This window comes from Cebidichthys violaceus, unplaced genomic scaffold (assembly GCF_023349555.1).
Source record: "Cebidichthys violaceus isolate CVI_PGR_0920_01 unplaced genomic scaffold, fCebVio1.0.p SCAF_17, whole genome shotgun sequence".
NCBI lineage: Eukaryota > Metazoa > Chordata > Actinopteri > Perciformes > Stichaeidae > Cebidichthys > Cebidichthys violaceus.
In genome coordinates this window covers 12,914,688-12,925,352 of record NW_027176340.1, presented here as the reverse complement: position 1 = coordinate 12,925,352, position 10,665 = coordinate 12,914,688, and the positions used below count along the sequence as shown (strand labels likewise).

Below are 10,665 nucleotides of genomic sequence, written 5' to 3'. Positions count from 1 at the left end.
GTAAAATGTCATGAAATTAGATATGGACATAGTAAGGGTCCTCATGAACAACAATCCAGTGGAAGTGTAAGATAACCTTTTATGGATTTGTTTTTATAACCTGTCAAATATGGAAAAATTATGAATATGAATGCCATTAAGACTGTACAGTAAAATTGCATTACATTTGACATGGACATATATGGGGTCATCATGAACAGAACTCCAATGGAAATTTTAGCTAACCAATGAAGGAAATATTTTTATTACAGATCAAAGATTATTATTAGGTAATATATTTTGGAGCCCTTTTTCAAATAAAGATAGTACAGCAGTGTAACTTCAGATTGTATTATTGTTGGATTTCACATAATGTACAAAATAACGTTGTTTTTGACTTGTTATATCAAATTGGACAAATTATTGATCAAATATAGATCTATTTCCGGGTTTTTTGGGCTATCCAAGCACCATGGAGCGTCGGCTAACGTGACCTACGTTTCGCGGATGGCGGCTCACTTGACTGCAGTTGACTGCAGGCTCCTGCTGAGTTAGTCCAGTGCAGAAAGGGAGTGGTTGTAACAGTCTATTACTATATAAAGTATATGAAAAATGTGTTTCATGAATTAACCAGAAAGAGACTCATTGATGGACAGAAGACCCAGGCCCAGGTAGTGCTATTTCTGCATAGGAGTGCTGATTTGTGGCCTTGGGGATGTCTGAAAGCTGCCATGTGTAGTTAGTCTGCTTTGTGCATTGTACTTAATGGGAACTTGGAAAGTGACAGCATACATTCACAATACACATATATAGGCACATTCTGTCACTGTTTTTGAAAACCGTTTCCTAACAGAATAATCAGTCATATGCTACATTCCTTTGTGATCTCCTGGTCACCCTATTTCCCTAAGGGCTCCCATATTTTTCTGAAATTTCTCTTTTATTTTCCCTCTGAATAACCATTCTCCTCAAGAATGCAATAAATAATTTAAAGTACTCTCCCCTGCAGCACACTATCCCACCAGGTGTCAGTTTTGTGTTATTTTTTTTTACTGGAACATTCTTTCATGGATTTACTTCTGGAAATTCACCCCCTCAAATAAATACTTACTACAGCTGCCAGTTCATGAATTGAAACTACAGTAATGAACATTGGCCCTGCAATAAACCCTCTATGAAGGTTACAACGCTCCATTTCTAAGAGGGGTTGATTCAACTTTGTGTTAATTTTGAATTGTAGAGCATTGTACAAAGAGGTGTTCTAATATTTGGTCACACCCATGTCATTCACAATCTCATCTAATTCACATACCTTTACCTCATATGTTTTATGTGGAATTAAAAAGATATAATACACAAACTGTGAGGTTTGTTGAAGTCACCAGTTATACATTTGTTTTGCTAATCGACTATCATCACCTGATGCTGATCCCTAACCTGGAACAAAGTATTGGCAGAACACTACTTTAAATCAGCAGTCATTGATCCAGCTGGTCATTAAAAGCACTTTTTATTACACAGTAATATGTACAAGTGACTTTGAGAGAATAGGTCAGGGCTGAGCCAACATGTATTAAGTCCAAAAGATGAGTTGATCTTTTCTCAGATCACATTCATGAACCAATGCTAACACAAAAGAGAAGAGAACCAAAGACAGCGTTGTTGAGTTCAAACAGTGTTGGGAACATACAAACACAAACGGTACCTGAGGTGTTCATCAACAAAGCCCAGAGAGCACGCACACATTTAGCCCAGACTAGTTGTTTCAAAGGATACCCACTGAATAAAAGAACTGGTTAAAAAGATTAATTAAACATTTACATTTCAGTCAAACATTATAAAAACAGTGAAGAGCATCCACTGGCAGAAGGTGCTCTCCATGAGATCTGAGCCCCATACACCTGATGAACGATCCGACAGTAACATGACTGATCCTCCCCTCAGGCCCTGACTGACTGAGTCATCATTAAATTAGAAGTGATACGTTTAACGTCATAATCTGGGAACTAGCTGGGCAACAGCAGTGTTAACCCATCACAGATGTAGAAAAACAAAAACACAAGTAATGGACACACACACACACACACACACACACACACACACACACACACACACACACACACACACACACACACACACACACACACACACACACACACACACACACAACAGGATTCATTATTTCTGTTCTCAGCTTGCTCTTCCCTTTGCATACACAGTATACAGATAAAACGACACATTCAGCAAGATTTAACATCTTCTAGAACTCATGCTAAAGTGATGACGCTCTTAACATCTCCCAGCACCAAAGCTCGTTTTCAACTTTCTCTTTTCAAGACCTGAAAAGTTTGATCATGTCTGTCATGAACAGACATGATCAAATAATAATCGAAGCCCTGCAGAAGAACTGTCAGGGTGAGCAGATGATCACATGGGCAGGAAATAAAAATGGAGAGAATATGTCTAAAAAGGTAAAGTAATACAAATATAAACTGAAAAAAAAATGTAACCTTTAGGAATTTTTTTTTTTTTTTTTTTTTTTTAAACACTACATAGTGGGTGATGGTCTTCACTTATGTGAACAAGACATGGTTGTGGGAGGGGAGTAGATGGGTCCCTCAGCTGTCAATCATCTCGGACAGTTCCTGCAGCAGGTCGTCCTCTCCGATGCCAGGGTCCACGTCTTCCTCAAGGTGGTCCTCAGTGAACTCGTTGATAAGCTCCTCAAAGTCGTCCATGGCCGAGGTGGAGGCAGCAGCGCTGGAGGTGGAGGCGGAGCGGGTGGCGGATATGCTCAGTCTGCGGGACTTGGGCTGGGTGGGCGTCTTCAGGACCGGGCTGAGAGGTACAGAGAAGCGGGTTATTCATTTAGTGAGCGACAATGCTGCCTTCATGTCAGATGAAAGAAAAAAAACAAAAAAAAACCATCAGAACAACTTCCATACATTTTCACTGGGATTGTCTAATTTTTCTACAAAAACTTAAAAAATGGCAGGAGGACTGTTTGGAGTTGTTGCTCTTCATCAGAATGTTACCCTCCTCACTTGAGGGGAGATGATTTCATGTTAAAAACTCTCTGTGGACTTTTACCTTTGGGGGACTGTACAGGCCTCGCAGGCAGCAGAAACTATGACGCTCTGCTTACTGTCTTGGCTCAGACTCTGTTTGAAGACGGGGACCGTCTGGAGGTCCTCTCTCAGCGGGCTGGAGCCGGATCCGGAGTCCAACAGGGTGCCGGGACTTCGGGGAACAGTAGAGCTCAGCTGAGCCTCTGCATTAGAGGACGGGAACTCCTGACAATGGAAGAAAAGTTACTAGAGGTCAGTAACAGTGCTAGATGCTTTAGATTTAGATTACTCTTTAAATTTAAGAATAGATGACAATCCAATTATCTGTTGATAAAATACATAAGAGAAAACTTTAAAGACCAACTGTGTAAATGGTCGGAAAGACAAAACATAGAAATGTGTAAATAAAAAGTAATGAATACAAAACTACAACACCAGGCAGGCATGATAAATACATCCACGTATTAGAAATAAATAGTAAAAAAAAGGGTACATTTACAAAAATGAGGAAATATATGGGAATATAAAAGCAAAAGTGACATTAAATTGATTTCAGATACATTTGAAAAGGTCTTGGCACATGCTCCAGCCTACCCGTCTGTCTTTGCACGGTGACTCCTCCAGCACTGTGGAGGTGCTGTTCAGAGGTTTGACAGCAGCGACAGCAGACCGCTCTGCTACCCTCCTCTTCTGACCCGGCTTCAGCTGCACTGCAGGCTTCACCACAGACGGCCTCACGTTCAGCTTGGGCCTCACTGAAAAGGAGGCACGGTCTTAGTGACGAATATAGAACTCTGTGAAACAGGTCCAAATCTACTGCGGGTCAAACAGAAACATGGGTATGCACGACAGTTAAAGGTCCAATACCTTTGGTGTCTGCAGTGTGTTCTGGGGATGTCTTCTGATTATTGTTCTGCATGGCTGGTGACGGTGCAGTAGAACTCCTTGTGTTTTTGTCTGGGACCTCCCTGGAGCGGCTGGGGCTCTGTGAGTCGGACTCGGTCTCCAGCGGAGACGAGCTCTGCTTCACAGGAACTGAGGTGGCAGCTTTGACGGCAGCCCGTCTAGCACCAGGAGCGCTGTTCAGAGGGGAAGCAGCCTTGGATCTGAGGGGGATCGGTTTACCAACTGGGAGCTTTTGGGTGGAGAGGGTAGAGTCGAGGGCCACAGTGGTGGAGGAAGGTGATGAGGAGTCTGGGCTCATCTGACTGACTCTGGCAGGAACCTTCCTCTTCAGGGTTCCTTCATCGGTGTGTTTCTGAGCAGACTCCGCTTTTGCAGAGTCTCTGGCCTGCTCCTCCATTTCCTGCTTGCGGAGGCGTTTCTCCCGCATGATCTCCTCAAAGGTCTTGACCTTGACGTCTTTACTGGTGGCAGCACTGGTCTAGAAAAGACACATGAACATTACCATCAGGTGGAGTCAACAGAATAACAAGCTAACCACAGGCAATTCTGCAGCGCCAGTTACCTCAGGAGCAGCAGGAGTCTTCACTGGCTTCTCTGTCACTTCAGCACTCTCCTCTGTTGTGACGTTGCCTGCTGAATGCAACATCAATTTCACATTAGAAATTCAAAAACATGGCATGTAAATGCTAGTTCAGAATGCTATTCAACCTGAAAGACATGTGTCAACACAGAGGGAACAAAAGTATAAAAGAGTAAACGCTGTTTTACTTTGAGAATTCAGTTTCTTGATGCGCAGCAGGCGAGGCTTCTTAGCATCGTTCTCCTCAGTATCAGAGCTCTTCTTGATTTCAGCCTCCCGGGTCTGCCGAGCCTGGATCCTCCCTGCCTTCTCCTTGCGGATCTCCTCCAGGGTTTTTACTCTTAACCGCCCAACGTTTGTAGCCTCGGGATCAGAACCGGCTGTGTTAAACTCCCCCTGGCTCTTCTTAGGGTCGGGATCCTGTTCCTCCTGCCTTTTCTTCTTGGCACGAAGGACCTCCGAGAAGGCCTTGACGTGGCTAACGGAGTCGTCTCTGATGGTGATGGCTCGCTTGACCCCCTTGGTGGTTTTGGTTCTGTTGATTTCTGGAGCCACGGCAGAAGGGTTTTCTTTTTGGCTTTGGGACTGAGACTTTGCGCTCTTCTCCTGTCTGATCTCCTCCAGTGTTTTGATGCGAATCTGCTCAGGAGCTTTCTTTGGCTCCCTGTCGGTCTCAGCTGTTGGGGAAGATGGAAGACAACAATAAACAATCTTTTAGTCAACATGCATGAGTAACTTCTTTCCAGAAAAAATAATGGACAATGTCAGCCACTCATACATACCTGGTTGAGTGTGAGCAACAGCCAATCCAAGTCTGTCCTTAACAGGCTTCATAGCTGGAAGAGAGAAAAAGGTTTTAATAGATACATTTTATTATTCTTGACTTTCTCATTATGAGCTCCAACCTGAACTCTTGCATTTTGACTGCAAAAACCAGGGTCCAAAATAAGTTCTGGACACATTCGAACCTCCACCCCCCCCCCCAAAAAAGGTCCTGGATGGGGGTCGCACTCTGAAAGTACGAGAACTTTCAGGGTGGGGTTTAAACAGATGACTGCTGCTGATTGGTCAAACACACACAGTGCTGCTGCAGCTGCTTCAACTCGTGTACTGCTTCATTCACTGCTTCATTCATAAAGTACTCGAGTATTGATTTAGGACAATTTTAGGACAAGGGGAGAGCATTCTCTTTGTTTGATGGCATTAAAAGTAAAGTTTCACAACTCATTTTTAAAGAGTCAGAGAGAAAGCAATTTTTTACTTGAAAAGTAAAAATAAAAAATTCACCAGGAACTTGTTGGTAGAAGCTGCAGTTTGATGTGTTGATGTGTCCTGACACTCACCTTTCTGAGGGGGCAGAAATGGCTCTTCCTCATCCACAACACTGCCCAGACGCCCAGCCAGACCCCTTCTTAGTGGGACTCCTTCTCCAAACATCCCATCTACAGCAAGGACAAGTAATGAGCTGTGCAATCATTACGAGCACTGGCATTCAATTTGTCAAGACGGTGGAACAAGAGTGCAAATGTACCGTTGTTGGGCATCTTCCTTCCAAGTCTTTCAGCCAAACTGCCTCTTGTTCTCCCAGTCTCTTCAAAGATGAGTGGGCCTACAATAAAAGATTGAGAACAAGGTAATCATGATTATATTTCTCTTTAGGACCATAAGTAACGGTTACTGTCCTATCAGTTCATCTGAAATATTTCTAGCAGTTCAACATTAACATTCTTTAGTTATCATGAGGGGAATATCCAGCCCAGACATCTGAGCATCTTTCATCTCATCATCAGCCAAGTAAGATGCTGCTTCAAAGCCACTATGAGCAGTGGCTGCAGTGCATAAGGCCTGAAATGAAGCTAGCATCAAACATGAAATGAGTAAATCTAGGCGGCTGAATGACTTAAGAGTTGTATATCTAACTCCTCGCAATTCTGACAATCTCACATATTCTATTTTGTTTATTTACCATCTCCTGCCTCGTAGAAGATTGGTCGAAACAATGACTGGATGTTTTCTTTCTCTCCATTTGCCGAGGTATCAGGACTCTGCATGGGGTAACCAGCTCTCTTCATGCTGGCCTTCAGGGCCTTCCTCAGCCGAATCTCCTCCAGGGTGCTCACTCCAAAGCTCAGTGAGTCTGTCCACACACAACATACCCCATTAAAAACACTATCGGCCCATGTCACACAGGACTTACGAGCGGTATTATCACCAATCATGTTTCCAAAATGGAGTCTGTGAGCGCAGTCTCACCTGATTTGGGTAGTTTCCTAGGTGACGGGCCAACCTTTCCATCTTCTCCCTCCTCCGAGAACTGGTCTGGAAACACAAGACATACGATTGGGAAAGACCACAGGGAATATCTGTCTCAAAATGAGGACGAGGCGAGACAAAGAAGTCATTTTGGGATCAAATCCAGCTCACCATCTTCATCCTCGTCATCGTCTGCTGGATTAATCACCACTGGTGGGTGGGTGGGGCTCGGTACTGGCTCCTGAGTTTCTGTTTTGATGACGCCTCTGAGCTGTGGATTGGCTGCAGTGGCGAGGGGGGCAGCGGGCGGGGGGGCCGGTTCCTCGAGTGGCTGTTCCTCAGTTTTGCTTAGACCTGAGAGAATTATATTGATTATCATACTACTTTTATTTACAGGTGGATTTAAATTATCTTAAACTCTCTACATTTGGATTCTTAGTGTGTTGCTGAAGAAAAGCCCCCTCACTTTTATCAGGGGGGACAAACATGCCATCGATGCAGCGGGGCCTTTCGTGGAAAAAGGCACAGTGAGGCTTCTGGCAGCCGGCTGGCTGGGTCTCCCAATAACAACATATCTCCTTTCGGTTTTTCTGTTGTGATGCAAGAGATAAACAACATGTTAAAGTGTGCACGGAGGAGATGGGCTGATCACATCTCGATTGGATCTGTGTCCATTAGGTTACACTTATACATGCTGCAGCAGCACAAATGACTTCATACAAAGTCAAAACAAAGGATCTGTAATTTGAATCACTTATACACTGATTGTGTTATTGTTGTAAGTCTGTGACCTTTGCTCTATAATCTCTGATAACACAGAGGTGGAGCAGTATTTCAATTAGCCCCATCGTCAAGGCAATGTATTGCAGATTTTAGTCATCTACAGGGGAAAGGAGCTCGACGTGACTAGAATGTACTCTAAATAACAAATGAAGCTTACCAACAATGTAAACACATCCATTTCTCTTTTAAGTAACAACTGTTTATGTAAGTTAATTATCACATACGTCTTTAATTGACTCTGTTCATTGTAATGCATAACGACAGGTTTGCAGGTTGATTGCCTTTACAGTACATGAAGTGTTCCTCCCAACAGGCCCACGGGAAGTTAATGGCCAGTCAAGACACACAGCCTTGAGTGAGCAAAGCTTTCTTAAGTTTAGACATTATGCTCAAACAATGCATACCGTGATCTCCATGTGGCGAAACTTGCAGACGGTGCGGAAGCAGCGTCTCTCCTGCCAGAGGTTGCAGACGATCTCACTTCCCATCGCTGCCTCACAGTGTCTGAATGGGCAGCCATCTCCCTGCACGGTAAAAGAAACAGTAAGACCCTGCTCTTCCTTCTGGCCACCAGTCACTATACGACTGGTTACACTATGTGTGAATCCATGAGTGCTGTGCTCAAACATTGCTTACTTTAGTGCAGGTGGAATAGTAAAAGAAGTAGCAGTCGTCTCCATGGTTGGTCATAGTAACGCTGGTCTGCGTCTTGAGTGGCGGGGGTGATTAGGTTACGACCTTTAACCCAACAGCTGGTTCTCTTCAGGGCAAACAGGACAAAGCACAGCAACGCATCACAAACAGAAGCTTTTCTCCATTACATCAATTCACTACGAGTTCCATAACACGTCTGCACATGCACAACTAATACCAAAGAAGACTGCATGTAGCTATAGTTTGTTTTCATACAAAATAGAATGACTCGCTTCAACTTGTACATTTGGGATTCTTACTGGAATGAAGTTCAATATCATCACTACACAAACATTTTAGGTTTCGCACAACCCTTTGGGTTTTTAAGTTTGTCTATTAGTTCTCTCATAAAGATTGTGAACATTTCTGTGCTTTGAATGCAACCATAAATGAACAATTAGTATGTAAAAACAAGGGAGGGGATAAGAGAAGTGTATGTTCAAAAAAATAGAACGTGTGCAAAATTTGAACCAGATAGTGATACTTTTCACAAATATGATTTGTTCTTTGACAAGTACCTGCATATGTGGAGAAGAAAAACTACAAGTGCAACTACCATGAAATTGAATCTACACAAATAAGCCAATGTTGATTTTGTTCTTACTACTGTGCCACATTTACCTGAGGTGGCTGAGAAGTTGTCTCCCTCTTGAGCGCAGTGCTGGTAGGGTATCTCCGTGGTGGTATGGAGTCCTGAAGGAACACTTGATCCGTGAGATAAGAGGAAAAGAGGGGTGGGTCGCCCAGAGACACTTGTCTTCCTACGACATCCCGTTTCTCAGACTCTCTGAGCCATCTCCGCCAGACTGCTAAACATTACTGATGGTGAATGCAAGAGTCCTTTGGAGATTTTCTTTTTTTATTATTTTGTATTAATTGGTGAGACTAATGAAAGAAATATTGGGGGGGGGGGCATTAACAGCCAGAAAAGCCCCCCAAAAATGGATCCAAAAATGCTCAAATTGATGTGGCAAAAAGTGGATGGAAGGTAGGTGGAAAAACAATCCTCAGCTTCTTCTTGGACTTGGTGAATTTTGCACACCTGGTAACATTTGGGTGAAGGCAGTAGAAAAAAAATTTGGGCAGGATATTCAAGCCTTTAGAGATTTTCAGCCAATGCTGAAAAGAGAAAAAAAATCTTCTGCCACTGTATTCTCATGAGGGGCAAGCTATCCATATCCAGGGATCCCCACATAGTGGATGCTTTTAAACCTACAAATCAATCAAAAACACTTCCCAGGGAACTGAAAAGGTGTTATTAAGAGACAGACAGTTGTGCACAAATACATAGAAGACAGCTGGACATTTCCACACAGAAGTACAGTATAGTGAGACAAATATGCTCTCAATCATGACTTCTGAGTGATCTAGAGTTTAGTGCTAACAGAGGCCCAGGTCAGCTGACAGACTCATTGACTTTACACTATCTACCCATGGTTAAATATTTTAAGTATCTAATCCAGAATAAGTCATAATAAACGTTTGGGTGTCTAGACCTGGGTTGTTTATTTGTCCTTAACATGGAGGCCTTAGTTCGACACTGATGATCAGCCTCAAGTACAAGTCTGGCTTCCATCTTAAGGAACAGGAAAACTGCACTCTACAGGCACAAAATAGCACTTCTCATGAAATAAAGAAAGAAATAAGGATTCACAAAAGGTACTTAAGTTACTAACTCGCTTAATAAGTAACGTTACAACAAATACTTATCCTGGAGCCACAACCACGAAGTTGTTAATCTAACGTTACAGGTTAACGTTAACTAGAACCACCGAAAAACATATGTGACAGGTCACCTTCAGTGTTGGTTCTAGGTATGTGTAGTCAAAGCTTAAAACCCAAGAAATGATCAGATACTTACTGTTGAATAATAACAAGTAGCCCAAAGTTAGCACGAGCGATTCCCCGCAGTGTTGGAAAGACTCTACCGCTACTGAATGGAGATCGGCGAATATTAACGTTAGATAACATTAGACAGATAAATACACCGAATAATGTTAGCTATACAAACAATAGCGTGACTCTGGATTTGATTGCCAACCTGGCTAATACTTAATATATTGTACTCATCTAGTTTAAGGTTATTTTAGCTTACGCCAACGTTACATAGCAGAGGCCTACCTAAACCACAAATTTCTCGCAACCGTATTGTTAGCGTTAAGTTAACGTTAGCTAATGCTAGCTAATCGACGGCTTTTGATTTTCGCGTTAGCCGGAGTATTAACACTACAAGGTAACAACTATAGATATTGTATAAACAAAATATGCGGTGTTAATTACCAGTTTCAGTTTCAAAAAATATGTACAAGTTGTATAATGTAGGAAAGATCCCGTCCCGGTTCGTTGACTGCCGAAGACGCACGACGAGACCACAGCAAAATGGCGGCAGCGGGGGAAGAGCAG

At 42.9% G+C, this 10,665-nt stretch overlaps 1 protein-coding gene across 6 annotated transcripts; it reads right to left on the bottom strand.

Annotated features, from left to right (window-relative positions):
• Positions 1–1,472: 1,472 nt before the first annotated feature.
• Positions 1,473–10,641, bottom strand: zc3h11a (zinc finger CCCH-type containing 11A). 6 transcript variants are annotated; one of them, XM_068712621.1, is made up of 18 exons: positions 10,543–10,641; positions 10,124–10,195; positions 8,884–9,304; positions 8,206–8,329; positions 7,974–8,093; positions 7,253–7,376; positions 6,958–7,140; positions 6,787–6,852; positions 6,500–6,670; positions 6,065–6,142; positions 5,877–5,975; positions 5,316–5,369; positions 4,722–5,210; positions 4,516–4,586; positions 3,915–4,431; positions 3,642–3,802; positions 3,070–3,272; positions 1,473–2,817 (listed from the first exon to the last, which is right to left on the bottom strand). In XM_068712621.1, the coding sequence occupies exons 4-18, from the start codon at positions 8,257–8,259 to the stop codon at positions 2,598–2,600; spliced, it is 2,610 nt and encodes an 869-aa protein (XP_068568722.1). In that variant the 5' UTR covers positions 8,260–8,329; positions 8,884–9,304; positions 10,124–10,195; positions 10,543–10,641; the 3' UTR covers positions 1,473–2,597. The 6 variants fall into 6 exon arrangements, with proteins under 6 accessions (XP_068568722.1, XP_068568726.1, XP_068568725.1 ...); XM_068712625.1 differs by having other exon boundaries at positions 8,884–8,955; XM_068712624.1 differs by having other exon boundaries at positions 8,884–8,955; positions 10,124–10,641.
• Positions 10,642–10,665: the final 24 nt, after the last annotated feature.